The sequence below is a fragment of the Nicotiana sylvestris genome, chromosome 7, assembly GCF_000393655.2.
Source record: "Nicotiana sylvestris chromosome 7, ASM39365v2, whole genome shotgun sequence".
NCBI classification, from domain to species: domain Eukaryota; kingdom Viridiplantae; phylum Streptophyta; class Magnoliopsida; order Solanales; family Solanaceae; genus Nicotiana; species Nicotiana sylvestris.
Window position 1 is genome coordinate 162,337,276 of NC_091063.1, and position 21,799 is coordinate 162,359,074.

At 39.4% G+C, this 21,799-nt stretch overlaps 1 protein-coding gene across 2 annotated transcripts; it reads left to right on the forward strand.

The window, feature by feature from the left end:
- The first annotated feature begins 14,810 nt into the window (after nt 1–14,810).
- Nucleotides 14,811–21,799, forward strand: LOC104216204 (serine/threonine-protein kinase PCRK1). 2 transcript variants are annotated; one of them, XM_009766209.2, is made up of 6 exons: nt 14,811–15,221; nt 15,312–15,399; nt 16,104–16,514; nt 17,885–18,145; nt 18,305–18,427; nt 20,747–21,799. In XM_009766209.2, exons 3-6 carry the CDS (start codon nt 16,134–16,136, stop codon nt 21,251–21,253), a joined length of 1,272 nt encoding a protein of 423 aa, XP_009764511.1. In that variant the 5' UTR covers nt 14,811–15,221; nt 15,312–15,399; nt 16,104–16,133; the 3' UTR covers nt 21,254–21,799. The 2 variants fall into 2 exon arrangements, with proteins under 2 accessions (XP_009764511.1, XP_009764510.1); XM_009766208.2 differs by having other exon boundaries at nt 15,312–15,379.

Sequence of the window (21,799 nt, forward strand, 5' to 3'; positions counted from 1 at the left end):
AATAGCACAAAATAGTACCCTCTTGAGGGTGAGCACTCTGTTGTAGTCTCTACCACAAAGTGGTCATCGACACTATAACGATCATGTCAGTCATTTTTAGACTTAGATCCCTGATCCCCTATTAACTAATTCTCTCGTATCTATTTATGCTATTAGGACATGTCGGGAGGTTTTATTTTGGGTTTTGGAGTGTTTTGGAACACTTAGTCCCTAAATGGAGGCTTAACCTTAGAATTTGGACCGTAGTCGGAACTGTGTGAAGACGATTTCGGAATACAGTTCCATCAAATTTGTTAGCTCTGTTGGGTGAGTTTGGGCTTAGGGGCATGTCTGGATTGTATTTTGGAGGTCGGTAGCTCATTTAGGCTTGAAATGGCAAAATTCGAATATTTGGAGTTTTGGATCGATAGTGGAATTATTGATATCGGGGTCAAAATCTGATTCCGAAAGTTGAAGTAGGCCCATAGTATTGAATATGGCTTGTGTGCAAATTTTGTGGTCAATCGGACGTGGTTTGGTTGGTTTCGGCATCAGTTGTAGAATTTTGAAGTTTCAAGTTCTTAAAGTTTGGATTGGAGGGTGATTCATTATTTTAGAATTATTTGATGTAATTTGAGGTCTCGACTAAGTTCGTATGGTATTTTAGGACTTTTTGGTATGTTTGGTTGAGGTCCCAAGGGCCTCGGGATGATTTCGGGTGGTTAACGGGCCTTTGGACTTAAGAAAATTATTGTAGATTTTGCTGCAGTCTCCAGCTCTGGTTTCCTTCTTCGCATTTGCGAGGGAGGTCTCGCATTCACAAAGAAGATCTGGGATAGGAGGGGAAGTTTCCCTTCGCGTTCGCAAGAATGGAGCCGCTTTCGGGAAGTTTTGGCCATCAGTGTATTGCAAACGCGTGAATGATACCGCTTTCGCGAAGAGGAAAAGTGGGACAGTTGTGACCCCTAGGATTTCCTCTACGCGTTCACCTAGAGGAAGACATGTTCACAAAGATTCTGCAGGTGAAGCTACGCATTCGCGAGAGGGAACTTGCATTCGCGAAATAGGAAATTTGAGCAGTGGATTTTTGTGCTTCGCGAACGCGAGGCTTTGACCATTTTCACGAAGAAGGGCGTACATAGACATATTTTAAAGATCAAAAATGAGGGTTTTGAGTTCATATCACAAAATTTAATTGGGAGCTTGGTAGAAGGTGAAATTTCAAGAGATTTTCAGAGAAAGTTATTGGGTAATGATTCCTAACTCCTTTATGGTTATATCCCACTAATCTATCATTAGTTTTATCATTTGATTTTGGATTTGGGGTGAAAAATTGGAAAAATTTGAGAAAAGTTCTTAGGCCGAAATTTGGTAAAAATTGCACGGGCGCCTATTTGGTCGCCCATATTTAACCTATACCCATTTTTTTAAAAAGTTTTAACGTGTACCCAGTTTTTAAACAACTTCAGCCCCTTTCTCCTCCTCTTTCTCCTTCGTTTCTTCTTCTTCTTCTTCTTCTTCTTCTTCTTGTGAGAGTTAGGGGATCTAGCAAACAAATGTTCTCTCAATTTAGAGTGTCTGGTTATATTTTTTTTAAACACAACCGCTTTCAGGCCAACATCCATAGTCATGTACAATGTTGAATAGATTGGACGACTATGTCAATCAAACTTCTACAGCTATAACACTTATTAGCGAACACTAGTAAATACACTGAAAGGACATCTTAGCTAGAAATAAAAGTAAACCACCACACATAAAACATAGAGACACAATAGAATATCACTGATCAAATTTCTAATGGCTCTAGAGCAGTTGTTCTTGCAACTCATAATATTGAGTCAAGTAAATAGGCTAAAACTTCAGCTCTAGAGCTGAAGTTAGTTCGCCAGTTACAAACAAAAACTTCAGCTCTAGAGCTGAAGTTCGACAGTTACAAAACAAAAACTTCAGCTCTAGAGCTGAAGTTCGCCAGTTACAAAAACATAAACTTCAGCTCTAGAGCTAAAGTTCGCCAGTTACAAAAACAAACACTTCAGCTCTAGAGCTGAAGTTCGCTAGTTACAAAACAAAAACTTCAGCTCTCATCAGGCCCGACTACTAGAATGCTGAAGTTTTGCATGATTGCCTTTGCTACTTCAGCCCCGTATGCTGAAGTTATGCAAAAAAGCGGGTACATTTGCAAATTTTTTTGCAAAGCGGGCACAAGTTAAAACGTGACACGAAAAGCAGGTATAGATGCAAATGTCCCCGAAATTTGGGGTTTTGATCGAGATTTTGGTATCGAATTTGAGTAAATTTGGTATGGTTAGACTCGTGAGTGAATAGATGTTCATATTTTGTGACTTTTACCCGATTTCGAGACGTGAGCTGGGGAGGCTTTTTGGGCGTTTTTCTATTTTCTTGCCTTAACTTTGATTTCATTAGCTAGATTGGTTGTTGTAGCTATATTTACGTTATGTAATTGATTTGGCTAGATTTGGACCATCTGGAGCTGGATATTCGTGGAAAGAGCATTGTTTTAGATTGATTTGAGCTTGGTTCGAGGTAAGTGACTTGCCTAACCTTGTGTGGGGGAACTCCCCTTAGGATTTGGTACTGTTTGATATATGAGCGTCGTGTACATGAGGTGACGAATGTGTACACGGACTATTTGTTAAGAAACTCCATTTTCATTAAGCAAACTATCTATTTTCCTTTAATTGAGCTACACTAGCATATGTAATTATCTTGTTTAGTTTAGAAGAGTATGTCTACGTGCCTTAACTGCCTATCTGAACTCTGTGCAGCATGTTTAATGGAATTCCCTGTTCTTCCTTGACTCGAACTTAGCCTAAATTGTGGTTTCCTTAATGTAACTGTTATTTCTATTGGTTGAGCTACATATTTACTTTGGGACTACGGAATGGTATTCCGGGAGATCCCTATGTGCTGCATATTTATTTTGGGACTATGGAACGGTATTCCGGGAGATCTCCTAGCACTGTATATTTACTTTAGGACTACAAAACGGTATTCCGGGAGATCCCCTTGCACATTTACGTTTGGGACTATGGGACGGTATCCTGGGAGATCCCCGATTATTATCTTATTCTGAGTTGTTATTTTTTATTGATATCTATTCCTGTTAGATTTCCGTATTTACTTTTACTGTGATATTTCATTCTGTCTTGTTTCATTATATTTATACCAGTAGGGACCCGACCTGATCTCATCACTACTTGACCGAGGTTACGCTTGGCAGTTACAGGGTACCATTGTGGTGTACTTATGCCCTTCCCTGCACATGTTTTTCGTGTACAGATCCAGGTTCATCGTACCAGCCTCATCACTAGTTGCAGTCGTTGCTGCTTGTTGAAGACTTCAAGGTACATCTTCCAGCGCCCGCAGATCCTCGGAGTCCCCCTATATCCCCTATGTTCATTTCTCTTTCTTTCTGTAGAGATGATGTATAGAACAGTTAAAACTTCTTAGTAGCTTGTGACTTGCTAGTTTCCGGGTTTTGGAAAAATGATTATCGTATATGCCGAGTGTCACCGTTTCTGCTTATTAACAATATCTGTTAGCTGTTATCTTTGTGTTTTCATTTCATTTTTACAATATTAGACTTACCTAGTCGTAGATACTAGGTGTCGTCATGACAATTCACGGAGGGAGAAACTGGGTCGTGACAAGTTGGTATCACAGCTCTAGGTTCATAGGAGTCGTGAGTCACAAGCCGATTTATTAGAGTTTCGTGGATCGGTACGGAGACGTCTGTACTTATCTTCGGGAGGCTATAGAACTGTTAGGAAAAAAAATTCCACTTCATTTGATTCCTTGTCGTGCGAGATTATTGACGTCGAAATTCTAAACTTTTGTCTTCTATTCTCTCATAGATGGTAAGGACACGTGCTATCGGAGATGACCAGGCACCCGCGCCCCTTGCTAGAGCTACCCGAGGCCGGGCCAAGGGTAGAGGCCGAAGACGCCCACATGGTGCAGCCAGAGCACCCGAGTGAGCTGCTACAAAAGAGCCACCAGTAGCTCCAGTCGGAGCACAGGCACCTGATACACCTACTACTAATACTACTCCAGCTCTTCAGGAGACGCTTTCACAGTTCATGAACATGTACAACACTCTAGCTCAAGCAAGATTAATTCCCCTTCCCCTTGCTGCAGCCACATCCCAGGCCGGGAGAGGAGCACAGACTCCCGTTGCCGGTACCCCAGAGCAATGAGTACATGTTGATCAGATTACAGAGGTTATATCGGTACCACCTATAGCCCCAGTTCAGCCCGAGGGTAGGGCAACAGTCTTAGAGGAGGGGAGCAGAGACTTGAGAGGTACAAAAAGTATGACCCTCCTACATTCAGTGGTCTAGCATCGGAGGATGCTCAGGGATTTCTGGAGGAGTGCCATTGTATCCTCCGCACTATAGGCATAGCAAAGTCGAGTGGGGTTTCTTTCATTGCATTTTAGCTTCGGGGAGTAGCCTATCAGTGGTGGCGTCTTATGAGTTGGACAATCTGGCTGAGGCGGTTTCCCTCATATGTACTCAGTTCTCAGACATGTTTTTGAAAGAGTATGTCCCTCAGAGCCTTAGGGATGCATGGCGCACGGAGTTTGAACAATCGCGCCAGGTGCTATGACTGTTTCAGAGTATGCAGTCCATTTTAGTGACTTGGCTAGACATGCACCAACCTTGGTTTCTACAGTTCGAGAGAGGGTTCAACGGTTTATTGAGGGACTCATTCCTAGCATCCAGACTAGCATGTCCTGGGAGTTAGAGATCGATATCCTGTATCAGCATGTGGTGAGTATTACTAGGAGAGTATATGGCATGCTTGCTCGGGATAGGGAGGAGAGAGAGGCCAAGAGGTCTCAAGAGTCAGGCCATTATTATGGTGCCCGTGCCCCAACTGTAGTTTGTCATGGTAGGGGTTTTGTGAGTTGCCCTATTTATTCAGCTCTTCTAGCCGCCAGTGGTATTCCAGCTCCTCCTAAACCTCAGGAGCCCTATTATGCACTTCCAGTATCTAGTGTGCCTCCTGTACGGGGTGCTATCAGCGGTCAATCCAGCAGACCTGGCACGAGCCAAACACAACCGCCACGCCCTCCCAAAGCTTGTTTTGAGTGTAGCGACACTCGCCACCTGCTGAAGGATTGCCCCAAACTTAGGAGGGGTGCACCTCCACAGACTTCTCATCCACAACGTGCTCCATAGGGTTCTCAGACCATGATTCCAGCACCAGCTGCCACCCCACCTGCTCATCCAGCTCGAGGTAGAGGTTAGGGAGGTAGAGGTCGCCCTAGAGGGGAAGGCCATGACAAATATTATGCCCTTCCTGCTCGTATAGATGTTGTTACTTCTGATTCTGTCATTACAAGTATTGTTCTAGTCTGTCATAGAGATGCATCGGTTCTATTCGATCCAAGCTCTACTTATTCCTATGTATCTCTTATTTTTTCCCGTATTTGGGCGTATCTCAGGATTCTTTGAGTTTCCCTATTTATGTGTCTACTCCTATGGGAGATTCTATTATTGTGGACCGTGTTTATCGGTCATGTTTGATTTCTCTTAGTGGTTTTGAGACCAGAGCCAATTTATTATTGCTCAGCATGGTAGATTTTGATGTTATCTTGGGCATGGACTAGTTGTCGCCCTATTATGCCATTCTTGATTGTCACTCCAAGATCGTGACGCTGGCTATGCCAGGTTTACCACGATTAGAGTGTGTGTGGGGGGGTACCTTAGATTACAATCTCAATAGAGTTATTTTATTTTCTAAAGCTCAACGAATGATTGAGAAATGGTGTGACGCGTATCTAGCTTATGTGAGAGATGTCAGTATTGATTCCCCTACAGTTGAGTCAATCCCAGTAATGAGAGGATTCCCTGATGTGTTTCCAATTGATCTTCCTAGCATGCCGCCCGACAGAGATATTGATTGTGACATTGATTTGTTGCCGGGCACTTAGTCCATCGCTATTCCTCCTTACCGTATGGCCCCTCCTGAGTTGAAGGAGTTGAAGGAACAATTATAGGAATTGCTTGATAAGGGCTTCATTCGGCCAGTGTGTCACCTTGGGGTGCTTCTGTCTTGTTTGAGAAGAAAAAGGATGGTTTTATGCGTATGTGCATTGATTATCTCCAGTTGAACAAATTACTGTGAAGAACCGATATCCTTTGCCTCATATTGATGACATATTTGATTAGTTACAGGGTGCCGAGTGTTTTCCAAGATTGATTTGCATTAAGGTTATCATCAGTTGAAGATTCGGGAGCCAGATATCCCGAAAACTGCTTTCAGGACTCGGTATGGTCATTACGAGTTCCTTGTTTTGTCATTTGGGTTGACCAACTCCCCAGCAACATTTATGCATTTGATCCACAGTGTATTTCGGCCTTATCTTGCTACATTCGTTATTGTCTTTATTGACAACATTCTGGTATATTCCCGGAGTCGGGAAGATCATGATTCAGCATCTAAGGACTGTGCTTCAGACCTTGAGAAAGAAGAAATTATATGCAAAGTTCTCAAAATGTGAGTTCTGGTTGGATTCCGTGGCATTTTTGGGTCACGTGGTGTCGAGTGAAGGGATCAAGGTGGATTCGAAGAAAGTGGAAGCGGTGCAGAGTTGGTCCAGACTGTCCTCAGCTACAGAGATCCGAAGTTTTCTTGGTTTGGCGGGCTATTACCATCGATTTGTTGAGGGATTCTCATATATCGCAGCACCTATGAACAGGCTGACCCAGAAAGGTGTTCCGTTCAGGTGGACAGAAGAGTGTGAAGAGAGAAAGCTCAAGACTGCTTTGACTACATCCCCAGTTTTAATATTGCCTACAGGTTGGGGGTCTTATACAGTTTATTGTGATGCATCGTGAGTTGGCCTCGACGCAGTGTTGATGCAGGACCGTAGGGTGATTGCCTACGCGTCTAGACAGTTGAAGGTGCATTAAAGGAACTATCCTGTCCACGACCTTAAGCTAGCAGCTATTGTTCATGCCTTGAAGATTTGGAGGCATTATTTGTATGGTGTCCCTTGTGAGATCTACACTGATCACCGAAGTTTGCAGCATATATTCAAGTAGAAGGATTTTAATTTGCGTAAGAGGAGGTGGATAGAGCTGCTTAAGGATTATGATATCCCTATTTTGTACCACCCTGGTAAGGCCAATGTGGTGGTCGATGCTTTGAGTCGCCGGTCAGAGAGTTTGGGGAGTTTAGCATATCTACCGGTAGTAGAGAGGCCCATGGTGTTGGATGTTCAGGCCCTAGATAGCCAGTTTGTGAGATTGAATATTTTTGAGCCTAGCCGAGTATTGGCTTGTGTGGTCTCTTGGTCTTCTCTTTATAATCGTATCAGGGAGTGTCAATATGACGACCCCTATCTTCTTGTCCTGCAGGACACGGTCCAGCATGCTGATGCTAAGGAGGTCACTATTGGGTATGGTGGTGCATTGAGGATACAAGGCAGGCTTTGTGTGCCCAATGTAGATTGTTTACGGGATTTGATTCTTCAGGAGGCTCACAGCTCGCGGTACTCCATTCATCTGGGTGTCATGAAGATGTATCAGGACTTGAGGCAACATTATTGGTGGAGCAGAATGAAGAAGGACATAGTAGAATATGTAGCTCGATTCCTAAATTGCCAGCAGGTGAAGTATAAGCATCAACTGGCGGGTGGATTACTTCAGAAGTTAGAGATTCCGGAGTGGAAATGGGAGCGGATCACTATGGATTTCGTTGTTGGACTCCCACGGACTCAACGGAAGTTTGATGCAGTATGGATGATTGTGGATAAGTTGACCAAGTCAGCTCATTTCCTTCCTGTGATGACTAGCTATTCTTCCGAGCAGCTGGCTCAAGTTTATATCCATGAGATTATCAAACTTCATGGCGTTCCGGTATTTATCATCTCTGACTGGGGTACGCAATTTACATCATGATTCTGGAGAGTCGTACAGCAAGAGTTGGGTACTCGGGTGAAGTTAAGCACAATATTTCACCCTCAGACAGATGGGCAGTCCGAGTGCACTATTCAGATTCTTGAGGATATACTTCGTGTGTGTGTGTGATGGAGTTTGGAGGTTCTTGGGATCAGTTCTTTCCCCTTGCAGAGTTTACGTACAACAACAGTTACCAGTCAAGCTTTCAGATGGCACCGTATGAGGCTCTGTATGGTAGGCGATGTCGGTCCCTGGCGGGTTGGTTAGATCTGGGTGAGGCCAGGTTATTGGGTACAGACTTGGTTTAGGATGCCTTAGAGAAGGTTAAGGTGATTCAGGACAAACTTCATATAGCCCAATCCAGACAGAAGAGTTATACGGACCGGAAGGTTCGCGGTGTTGCATTCATGGTTGGAGAGTGGATCTTACTTCGGGTTTCGCCTATGAAAGGTGTCATGAGGTTCAGAAAGAAGGGCAAGCTGAGCCCAAGGTTCATTGGCCCATTTGAGGTGTTGCAGCGAATTGGGGAGGTTGCTTATGAGCTTGCCTTGCCTCCCAGTTTAGTAGGAGTTCATCTAGTATTCTATGTTTCTATGCTCCGGAAGTATCACGGTGATCCATCTCATGTGTTAGATTTCAGCTCAGTCCAGTTGGACAAGGATCTATCTTATGTTGAGAAGCCAGTGGCTATTTTGGAATAGGTAGGTTCAAAATCTGAGGTCAAAGAACATTGCATCAGTGAAGGTTCAGTGGCAGGGTCAGCCGGTCGAGGAGGCGACTTGGGAGACCGAGCAGGATATGCGCAGTTGTTATCCTCATCTTTTCACCACTTCAGGTATGTCTCTATGCTCGTTCGAGGGGAACAAACTATTTTAAGAGGGGGGGGGATGTAACGACCCGACTGGTCGTTTTGAGGTTAGATCCCCGATCCTCATTAACTACTTCCCCTGTATCTATTTCTGCTATTGTGGCTTTCCGGGAGATTTCATTTTGGGTTTTAGAGTGTTTTGAGATATTTAGCCCCGAAACGGAGTCTTAACTCTTAACATTTAGACCGTAGTCGGAACTGTGTGAAGACGACTGCGGAATGGAATTCCGTCGATTCCATTAGCTCCGTTGGGTGATTTTAGGCTTAAGGGTGTATCCGGATTGTGTTTTGGAGGTTCATAGCTCATTTAGGCTTGAAATGGCGAAAGCCGAATTTTTGGAGTTTTGGGCTGGTAGTGGAATTTTTGATATCGGGGTCGGAATCTGATTCCGAAAGTTGGAGTAGGCCCGTAGTGTTGAATATGACTTGTGTGCAAGTTTTAGGTTCAATCGGATGTGGTTTGGTTGGTTTCAGCATCGGTTATAGAATTTTGAAGTTTCAAGTTCTTAAAGTTTGGATTGGAGGGTGATTCGTAATTTTAGTGTATTTTGATATGATTTGAGGGCTCTACTGAGTTCGTATGGTATTTTAGGACTTGTTGGCATGTTTGGTTGAGGTTCCGGGGGGCTCGGGTTGATTTTCGGTGGTTAACGGATCTTTGGACTTAAGAAAATTATTGCAGATTTTGTTACAGTCTCTAGCTCTGGTTTCCTTCTTCGCGTTCGCGAGGGAGGTCTCGTGTTCGCGAAGAGGAGCTAGGACAGGAGGGGAAGTTTCCCTTCGTGTTCGCGAGAATGGGGCCACGTTCGCGAAGGTTTGGCCATCAGTATATCGCGAATGTGTGAATGACACCGCATTCGCGAAGAGGAAAGGTGGGACAGCTGGGACCCCTTGGATTTGCTCTACGAACGTTCGCGTAGAAGAGGACACGTTCACGAAGAGTCTGTAGGTGAAGCTACGCGTTTGCGAGAGCACAGTCGCGTTCGCGAAAGAGGAAATTTGAGCAGTGGATTTTTGTGCTTCGCGAACGCGAGGCTTTGACCGCATTTGCGAAGAATGGCGTATTTGGGCAGATTTTAAAGATCAAAAACGAGGGTTTTGAGTTCATATCACAAAATTTAATTGGGAGCTCGGTAGAAGGCAAAATTTCAAGAGATTTTCGGAGGAAGTTATTGGGTAATGATTCCTAACTCCTTTATAGTTATATCCCACTAATCTATCATTAGTTTTATCATTTGATTTCGGATTTGGGGTGAAAATTAGATAAATTTGAGAAAAGTTCTTAGGCTAAAATTTGGGGTTTTGATCGAGATTTGGTATCGGATTTGAGTAAATTTGGTATGGTTAAACTCGTGAGTGAATGAGTGTTCATATTTTGTGATTTTTACCTAATTTCGAAATGTGGGCCCGGGGAAGCTTTTTGGGTGTTTTTCTATTTTCTTGCCTTAGCTTTGATTTCATTAGCTAGATTGGTTGTTTGTAGCAATATTTACGTTATGTAATTGATTTGGCTAGATTTGGGCCATTCAGAGCCAGATATTCGTGAAAAGAGCATTATTTCGGATTGATTTGAGCTTGGTTCGATGTAAGTGGCTTGCCTAACCTTGTGTGGGGGAACTCTTCTTAGGATTTGGTACTGTTTGATAAATCAGCATCGTGTACGTGAGGTGACGAGTGCGTACACAGGCTATTTATTAAAAACTCCATTTTCATTAAGCAAAATATATGTTTTCCTTTAATTGAGCTACACTAGCATATGTAATTATCCTGTTTAGTTTAGAAGAGCGTGCCTACATGCCTTAACTGCCTATCTGAACTCTGTGCAGCATGCTTAGTAGAATTCCCTGTTCTTTCTTGATTCGAACTTAGCCTAACTTGTGGTTTCCTTGCTGTAACTATTATTTCTGTTGGTTGAGCTGCATATTTACTTTGGGACTATGGAATGGTATTTTCGGAAAATCCCCCTGTACTGCATATTTACTTTGGGACTACAGAACGGTATTTCGGGAGATCCCCCAGTACTGCCTATTGCCCAAGGGCAAGGCCACGCTAGGCCATTCTAGAACCTTCTATAGAATGCTAGCTTCTTGTAGCTTGTATGGCAGCCCCTTTGGCCGACCTAGGCAGCTTCCTAGGACTCTCTAGAGTCCTCTAAGATGCCACCACTCCTTTGTGCTTCCATGGAGCTTCCACCAACTCCTAGATCACTCCGAAACCTTCTAGAACCTTCCATAGCGCAAGATTGCCCTGCACATTTACGTTTGGGACTACGGGACGGTATCCCGGGAGATCCCCTGTTTTTATCATCTTATTCTAAGATGTTGTTTTTCATTGATTCTATTCTTGTTAGATTACGTATTTACTTTTACTGTGATATTTCATTCTGTCTTATTTCATTATATTTATGCCAGTAGGGCCCTGACCTGATTTCATCACTACTCGATCGAGGTTAGGCTTGGCACTTACTAGGTACCGTTGTGGTGTACTCATGCCCTTTCCTGCACATGATTTTTGTGTGCAGATCCAAGTTCATCGTACCTGCCTCATCACTAGTTGCAGTCGCTGCTGCTTGTTGGAGACTTCAAGGTACATCTGCCAGCAGATCCTCGGAGTCCCCCTCTTCCCCTATGTTCATTTCTCTTTCTTTTTGTAGAGATGATGCATAGAATAGTTAAAACTTCTTAATAGCTTGTGACTTGCGAGTTTCCGAAGTTTGGAAAAAATAATTATTGTATATGCCGAGTGGCACCATTTCTGCTTATTAACAAGATCTTTTAGCTATTATCTTTGTGTTTTCATTTCATTTTCGCATGCAAGGGAAAGCGCAGTGCGCCTGGTGCAAATGGCTTTCTTTTTTCATGATATTAGTCTTACCTAGTCGTAGAGACTAGGTGCCGTCACGACAGTTTACGGAGGGAGAAACTGGATCGTGACATACGCCTACACCGGCACGTGTAGTTTCATGACAACGAACACAATATATCCTAAGCCAATCTCGGTGAACACAAGTAACTTCCAAAATATTTGATACTTCAAAAATAGATTCATAGCATAGTAGCCTCAAATGATCTATTTTTTTAATCAAATCATAGCATTAATAGAAAATCTAAACTATTTGAACAAAAAATAAATAATCAACCTTTTACATATTAAAGCCTTTAACAATTTAACATCAATATTTAAAAGATACCACAAATGCTATTCTATTTATCAATGTTCAAAAGGAATACTTTCCATGAAAACTTATCTTTAGAACTTAAATATGTATACCCTTATCAATACGTAAGTTTTGATAAAAACTTATAACATTTATCTTAAGTGTCATTCTGCCAACAAAATTTAAAATAAAGTTTTATAAAACAACATATGCAACATAATATTTTTGTTCATGGAGACATACGTACTTGTTTGTTCCTACAAGTACGAAAGCACATTTGCAAACAACTTAAGCATTAACTCGAAACATGCTTTTAGAGAAAATCCCTCAGAAGCGTGAGTTTTAATCAACTTACCCCGCTTTCGCTTTATTAACATTCACAAGCTTTCAATCCTCTTCCATCGTTCCAATGTTGATTAAAATGCTCAACATCACCAACAAGTCGATATCTACAATTAGATATCCTAATTACATCAAAATATGACCTAAAATATTGATCAATATCCATTTATCGCTCATAAGTTGGCTACAAGCCTCCAACAACTCAAATCGCCGAATAGATTCACATTCTAGCCTATTCAACTTCATTCTTATATTTTAATACTCATTCAAAGTCATTAATGATACTACATCAATTGTCTGATGCCACCAAGTTACAATTCATTGTCTTTTATAATCAATACTTGCAAAATATACAATTCGGGTGATTACTTAGTTGAAAACTTCCAACTTTTGCTAACAAATAATTCCATAGGTTCATTGTATTTATCAATTTCATCGCCAAGATTATTATTCACCTTCTCTTTCATTTTTTCAAAAGTACTATTCATGTCATGAACTAGAGTTTTATAATCCAATCTTTCAACCATTAAAACTTATATAAAATGCTTCAAATACTTCTAACTATTCATATTAAACGAGTTTGAAGCCTTAGAATTACCTCTAGTAGATCAATCTTGAAAAATCACAACTTTGGTAATTTTTGTGTTCTTGAGGATTTGATGATGAAATCTAGTATTTGGATGTAAGAATAATATTAATATTGACTAAGAATCAACCCAAAGTATCATTCATAACTTACCTTAGTTGGTTGCACTTGATTTGAGATTAAAATCGCCTCTTCACCTCAAGAACCCTAACCCCAAAACTCAAAATACCCTCTCCCCCCGATTTTGTACTTATATGCCCAAATTATGGGTTTCGGACGCTTCTCCAGATGCTTCGTGTCCCCAGTTCGCTCCTCCTCCAAGCTCGGATGCGGACCCCGATGCTATGGTAGTACTTTGCTGCCAGCCTTTGGTAATTTGATCATAACGTCTTGTAGGAATGTCCAAATGACAAACGGTTTGAAGCGTTAAAAACTAGATTCAAACAACTTTCATTTGATAGGTTGTTCACCACATAAAACCTTATATATATATATATATATATATATATATATATATATATATATATATATATATATATATATATATATATAGAGAGAGAGAGAGAGAGAGAGAGAGAGAGAGAGAGAGATGCTCGTCCAAAGTTAGGTCTTGCGCATACTCATTTGGAACTTTAGTGTATAGTGTAATTTTCAACTTGACTTAGACTTAGGGCTCTCCTTAGACCCCATATCATTTACTATATGCCTCGTACACTTATTATCATATCCAATTAATATCCATCATATTAATAGTCCTCGTCTGCAGACAAAATAATATAATTAACACACATCAAATTTCTTAATAGCGCTTAAGTACTTCGAAATTTTCGGGGTGTTACATATATACTTTTGTCTAGTTATAAAATCACATCATTACACATAAAATAAAAAATAAATATAAATTATTTTTAAATATAAAAATATGTCTTTTTTCCGGAGAAATTAAAAAAAAAATGTGTCAAATGAAGTGGACTTTGGAAGTAGTTTCATTTGCTCTTGTAATTGTTTATTCAAATAATGTTTAGATATAAGAGAGACTTGAAATACTATTCAAAAGATTGCAATATGGTAGCCTATATATTTTTTAAAAGGGGAGGTCTATGTTACTAAACAAAGAATAGGAGTACAAATGAAATAGTTAAGATTAGAAATGGTAATTATGGAATATTATTGAAAATTATCTTTAAAACCAGTTTTGTTATAAATATATCAATACAAGTTAGGGGTAAGTGTAGTATCTCAAATACAGAATACCTAAACTCTTTGGCATGAATGGACACCTAAACAAGTTTTACACATATTATTTCTAAATGTATTGTATCGTATTATATTATATTATATGAATATAACATTTAGATAAGATTATATTGTTTTTTTGTTGTTTCATAATGTCACACACCTTACAATATTACAAAGAAAAAGTGAATTATAGGATAGAATAATTATTAAAAAAAGGTAAAATAAAGAATAAAATAGAATTATAATAAGGGCAAAATGAGAATAAAATAACGTAATAATGCGATCACACCAAATCAGTCATTACATAATAAAAAAGATTTTTTTCATCGTTACATAACAACGAATTTAACAATACGATATAACAAAATTTAAATTAACAATCAAAACAAATATTGTATTTAAAGTAATAATAGGAACAATATAATATGTAACGACCATCCAAACAAGTTATTAAGCGAAGGCGGAGCCACACTGTCGGATACAGATTTGGTCGAACACAGTAGTTTTAGTTCAAATCATATATTTGTCATATAATTTTTATTAAATATGTATAAATTATTAATTTAGAACTCGATTACTTAAAATAATTAAAATCTCGAACCCACAAATTTAAAATTTTGGCTCCGTGTGTGCTATTAAGCACCCTGCACCCTGTTTTCAACATTAAAATTTTCCCAACTATACTCAACGACCCATTCTTTCTCCAAAAAGAATACATTTTTCTCTGCATGAGGGGCTAAAAAAATGTGATACTGTCCCATTCCCCACCATTGTGCAAATTCCATCTTATTATTAGCATAGATTTTGATGAGTAAATTTAAATTTAAACAATTGTGTCAAACTTTTCTTGAAAATAACAGTGTGAACATACTGTTTTGGAGAAAACTTTCCTTATGTGGGGTATGGTTTTATTAGTTTGTTTGATTAGCAGACTTCAAATGTTGCCGTGTGAAGACTTTTCAAGCCATTCCAAGTCTTTGCCATATTTGAACAGAGATTGCCTCTTATTGGAGCTGTATCTTCCCTATGAAAATGATCAAAATCCAAATAATATTGCCACTTATAAACATAGTGAGTTAAAAATTATCCTGTTTTTTCAGATTTAGCAGCATAAAGGTGAGTTTTTTTTTTCAAGATTTTGAGTACCATTTTTTTGTCTGTTGGCAGTCAAAGTAAAAAGCTGAATATTGTTTTTTTTTTCCACAGGAACTGTAATTTTGGGCATTTGGGTATCCAAGAACTGAAAAAGATTGAATCTTTGTGACCTGTAGATGGTGGGTTTTCTTCATTTCTGGTAATTTTACCTTTTTGGGTTATTTTATTTTGCTTGATTTGTGCTTCAGTTTGCTGGTTTAGCTCTAGTCTTGATAATTAAGTATTGTCTTGGAATTGGTTCAACTTTTGTGGTCCAAATGAAACATAGTGGTTATTGAGATTTCCTATAGGCAAGCCAATTAGTTTGGGGTTGAGTTGTTGTTTCTGTTTCAAGGGTTTTAGAGCATTTTCTTTTGAGAGCCATGGGGCATATGTCCCGGGGGAGCTAGAAGCCCGAGTACGGTTTTGGACCCAATAGCTTTTGCTCAAACGGTGTATTTGGTGTAATTTTTTTTAATAAATATACAAATATTAAATTCAGAATCAGTTATTGTCGTTGTTCTAAAATCCAGAATCCATAAAGTTGAATCCTGACTCCGCTTCTGCATTTATCATTTGGGTTTGGTAGGAGAGAATTGATTTACTAGTTAATGGCTTCTCTTTCTTTTTGCATTTCCATGGGTTTGGTTGGTAGTCTTCTGCCTATTTGTCATTTTCATTTTTGTCTGTTTCTTTATCTTGTCCTTATTTTTACTTAAACAAGGCATGTGGCATTTTATATTCCTTAAATTCTTCTGTGTATTTTGCAGCCGATCGTGTAATTAGAATTCTAAATATGATGTACAGAAATACGTGCCATGTGTTACTTGATATTAAGATTCCATTCTGGATTTGAATCTGCAGGGAGCGTATTTAAGTACTATACTGAAGGACATGAAGTGTTTTCAGTTCTACGTTGGCGACAAGAAGGAAGAACCTAAGACAGTGAATTCAAATTCCGTTTTATCCTCCTCTTCTGTTCTGTCTGATCGCGAATTTAGGAATTCGCGTCTTGAGTGCAGCTCTCAGAATGCATCAGATACCAGCACAGAGTCCAGAGGAAGGAGCCAATTTCCAAGCCTGTCGGATAGGCCTTCCAATCTCAGGGTATTTACATTCTCAGAACTGAAATCAGCAACGAAGAATTTCAATCGTACTACCAAGATTGGAGAAGGCGGATTTGGATGTGTATATAAGGCCACTGTAAAGAGTGGTGAGGATTCTGTTAAAAAGATTGACGTGGCTGTAAAACAACTCGGTAGGAGAGGATTACAGGTAAATACTTTCTTTTTTAAGCTCGAATAGTTATGTATTAGAAATTTTAGGATCTTGCACTTTGACATCTCAATTTATTAGGTGTTGGTACTTTGCTGTTAGTACTTTGTAGGGTCACAGTTCATTCATTTTTCTTACCATTTAAGCCTTGTACGGCGGTGTATTAGAAAACTTAGGATCTTGCACTTTGACATCTCTATTAATTAGGTGTTGGTATTTTGGTGTTAATACTTTGTAGGGCATCACTTCATTCATTTCTCTTGCCATTTAAGCCTCGTACGGCGGTGTATTAGAAAACTTAGGATCTTGCACTTTGACATCTCTATTAATTAGGTGTTGGTATTTTGGTGTTAATACTTTGTAGGGTACCACTTCATTCATTTCTCTTACCATATAAGCCTCGTACGGAGCTGTATTAAAAAACTTTGGCAACTTTTTTAGGACAAAAAAACTTGCAAGAACAAAGCAAACTACTCTACAGTATGAAGTTGCTAAGGGAAATATTTTAACTTTAATGTTTGTATATCTATAGAGCCACAACGACATATATACATACTGATTGAGTTGGCTTGATGTTATCAAAATATCTTATCAAACTGTGCACATGAAAGCCCATGGATTTGAGTGATCTTCTTTTTTGGTTAAAACATGTCCTTTCTTTTGTACATTTCCTCGGTTCTTTTTAGGTATAGTGATGTACTCGCCCCATCTAAATAATGACCAGAGATGCATATTTGAAAAATTGTAGATGGCAGATGGGAGATTGGTGATTTGTTGACTAGTTTTGGATTGTCTATTACTGCCTGAATAGAACATTTGCTGTAAACGGAAGTTTTGTCCGATATGACCTTTCACATATAAACAAAAATAAGAGTAGCTAATAGAAAAGGGTTTATTTTCCTCAAATTTGTTGATAGCTAGTCATGACGAGAGTTCATCATCCTCTTGAATTCTCCTTTGGTTTAAGATGTCCAATATCTTAGACATATTTTCTTATGCTTGCATTCATCTTATATGTGACTTGAGCAGAGTGATATTGAACTTCTATTTTTCTTACTCCAAGATCCACATCATTGTTTTTCTTCACTGGAGTTTTGTGGAACTGCTCTATATTTTATTTATTTAACCTCAAAAGAGTGGAATATGCTACTAGTTTGAGATTGAGCTGTAGTTAGTTGATATTGTTGATTGAATGATCCTCTTTTATTAAAAAAAAAAAGTTAATGGTCTCATTGATCATCAAGCATGGTAATACTCTCGTTGTACCATGTTTTGCCTGACCTAGTTAATATATGGTGAGTCGACCACTTTCAATTAGAAATAAACTATTCAACATCCAATAACGTACTATTCCTGCTTCTATTCAACAGGGCCACAAAGAGTGGGTAACAGAAGTCAACGTTCTCGGGGTGGCTGAACACCAAAACCTCGTCAAATTGGTTGGCTATTGTGCAGAAGATGACGAGAGAGGAATCCAGCGCCTTTTGGTGTATGAATACATGCCTAACAGAAGTGTCGAAAACCATTTGTCAGCTAGGTCAGAAACGCCTCTCTCCTGGGCAATGAGGTTAAAGATAGCCCAAGATGCTGCTCGTGGCTTAACTTACTTACATGAGGAAATGGATGTTCAGGTACTTTTTCCGCTTAGCTCTTTATACCTATATATATAAAGGCGTAAAACTTCAGCCCCTTGTACCTTGTTTTTGTTGACTCAAGTTATAAATGTTTTGAGTCAGCTATCGTTCTTAAGCATGACGTCTCTATTTTTTTTTTTTTTATAAATATTGTAGATCATCTTCAGAGATTTCAAATCTTCAAACATTCTCTTGGACGAGCAATGGAATGCAAAGTTATCAGATTTTGGACTTGCTAGGTTGGGACCTCCTGAGGGTCTAACCCATGTCTCAACTGCGGTATGCTCCCATAACTTGTTGGCATGCATCTCAATACATATTAGCTGACAAGATCTTTGCCTTTGGTCTTTTTCACTTATTCTTGCTTGTTTATTAGTTTTTCTAATTAATGTAGGATACTAAGATATTGAGAGACTTTCATGTAGACCCAGGGTATAACTTTTTCTCAAACAGTGTATTTGTATTAAAAAATTCAATAAATATGTACAAATATTGAATTTAGAACCCAGTTATCTACTTGAAGTCGTTGTTCTAAATCTAAAACCCATAAAGTTAAAATCTCAGCTCTGCCTCTGCATAGACCTAACTCGTTTTCTTGAAATGATCAACCATAATCTACCTAAAGTCTTCACTAGACTTCTTTGCTAATGATAGTCCTCCGACTAATTTTAGTTTTCATCCCTGTTACCTTTTAACAAAAAAAGGGTCCAGACACATTGACTTTTGCATGACTTCATTTTCGGTCCAGTGTCTATTTAGCTAACTAACATACGCTCCTTTAGTAAAGGATTATGTCAAAATCCAGTAAAACCTCTATATTTCACTTGCACCAGGTACTGCGTCTAATTAATTGAATCTATTTTTCATCAAATTTATCATTTGTCCATATGATAAGGTTTGATATATCTAGTTAATTAGTCCTTGAAATAATTCTACACGTGTTCGACCTATATGTTCCGAGGTGGACCTATGTTGTAAAGAGAGGGGTCACCGGTACACGGAAAGTTCGGTAAAAATTTCATGTATACATGAACATGTCGTTAAAAAAAGTAATATATTAGTAGTGACACCCTATATACAAAGCAGATTTTGGTTGAGTGCAAAAGCTCCCCCACGACCTTCAAATCCTGGGTCCGCCTCTGTAATATGTTGAACAAGGACGGGTAGTTTTTGCGGTAAATGTGTATTTTCCTTACGGAAAAGGGCTTAAAGTACCCCTATCGTATGGTAAATGGTTTATAAAAGCCCCCGTCCATCTATCCATCTGAAAATATATAAGACGTTCATTCTATTATCAAATATACCCTCGCGACTAACGAAACTCCATGTGGGCATCTCATTAAATGATGTGGCGTTCTTTCATTTGTCCACGTGGCTCAGTGGGGCTGACATTGTATTTGGGTAATTTCGACCCAATTAACCGATCCGACCCACTCCTTTTACCTTATACCACTCTTTTAACCAGAGTACCCATATATTTTACTTGTCTTCTTCCCCAATTTAGAAACTAGGTCATCAGGTTGCTTACCCGAGTCTTCTTCCCCAAAATTTCTCTTTTTCAACTAATTAAATCTTGTCTTTTTCCTTCGAAAAAAGCAGTTCCAAAAAGTGATTCAAGAGTGAGTGTATTCCCTGAAGCATGACTATTGTTATCTTCCTTCTTAGATCTGTCTTGCACGGTAGTCTCACCATGTGCCTCCAATGATTCAATGCCAGCATTGGACCTCTGTGTCACATTTCCAAGATTTGGCCCCTTCTGTAATAATGAAAGGAGGTGCTGATATGCCTGGCTATCCACATTTACAGGTTTTTCAGTCTTTGTACGATTAGTACTCCAGCCTTGTGGCTGTGAATTAGACTTCTTCTCGCTGAACTCTGACAACATTGTATGCTCAAGGTCTTCACAAGTAAGGATCATCGGTGCTGCCTCCCTTTTACTGGACTTGTACACAAGCTCAGGCCCCCCACGCGGTGAAGAAGGTAAATTCGACACAAACTTACTTGTAGGCTCAAGACTTTGATGGGAGAATTCTGATGGTAGCTGTTCCGAAGTATCACCCTCAAAGGGCTGCGTTCTGTTTTTATCACCACCAACAATTAATGCAAGCAAATCATTGGGTATAAGATAAAAGAAGTGACCACATAAAAAATAATGGGTCGGATCTGTTAAATGGGTCGAAAATTACTCAAATACAATGTCAACCCTACTGAGCCACATGGATAAATGAAAGAACGCCACATCATTTAATGAGATGCCCACATGGAGTTTCGTTAGTCGCGGGGTATATTTGATAATAGAATTAACGTCCTATATATTTTCAGACAGATAGATGGACGGGGGGCTTTTATAAACCATTTGCCATACGATAGGGGTACTTTAGGCCCTTTTCCGTTTTCCTTAACTTTTAACCATAAGAAGACTGGCAAGGAGAAGTAAATTCAACACAAGAACCACCCCTTGTCCCTAGCTAGCATGCTTTCCGAGCCTTTTCTTCCCCCTTAAGCAACCTATCTTTTATTTTGTTTGTTAGCTTTTATCAATTCTATGTATTATTGGAAACAACGTAAGCATATTATATTATCTTTCTATTGTATCAGGTTGTTGGAACCATGGGATATGCAGCTCCCGAATATGTTCAAACTGGCCGTCTGACATCCAAGAGTGATGTGTGGAGCTATGGGGTCTTTCTATATGAGCTGATTACTGGTCGACGCCCATTAGATCGAAATCGTCCGAGGATTGAGCAGAAGCTTTTAGAGTGGGTAAAACCATACATATCAGATTCTAAGAAATTTCAGCACATATTAGACCCAAGGCTTGAAGGTAAAATCTCAAGGTCAGCTCAGAAGCTCTCTATTGTCGCCAACCGCTGCTTGGTGAGACATCCAAAGTCAAGGCCGAAAATGAGTGAAGTCGTGGAAATGGTGAATAAAGTTGTCGAATCATCAATAGGAGTAGGAAATCCTGAACCACCTGTGAAAATTGTGGAACCAACTTCACCAGAATCTGAAAGAAAAGGTAAAAGGAGGATAAGTGATACCAAACTTGGAGATGGTAGCCGGTTAGTACGCATGTGGTCAACAAAGCTGATAAACACCTGTTAATATAATAATTTCCGATACGCACAAAAAAAAAAGGGAGAAAGAAAAAGTTAACAAAAACATTATATCCATGAATTGACAGCATGTGGTGACTTTGGACATTATATTCGACTTGCTGCAGAGTTTTCTGGGGATCTATAATGATGAATGAAGGGGGTTTGGCATTTGATACAACAGTTCTAGGGAAGAGTCTGAAGCTCTTATGGTAATACTGATCTTGATATTTTTACTCTTTGATTAAATGTGGCTTCTTGCCTCTCGACCTTTACCACGTAGGGTTAAGGTCTGTGTACACTACCCTCCCCAGACCCCATTTGTGGGATTAATTTGGGTTTTTTGTTGTTGTAGTTGATTAAATGTGGCTTTTATAATTTCCACGATATGCAAGAAAATGACCAAGATGAGAAACTTCGTCTTGTTATACTGTTAAACATGAAAATTATCGATACTCCTTGATATAGAGAAATGGAGTATAGTGTTATTGAACTCTTTTCTATTCCGAGTCATGTAAAACAAACATTCAAGTGAAAATATTGGATCTTCTAACTA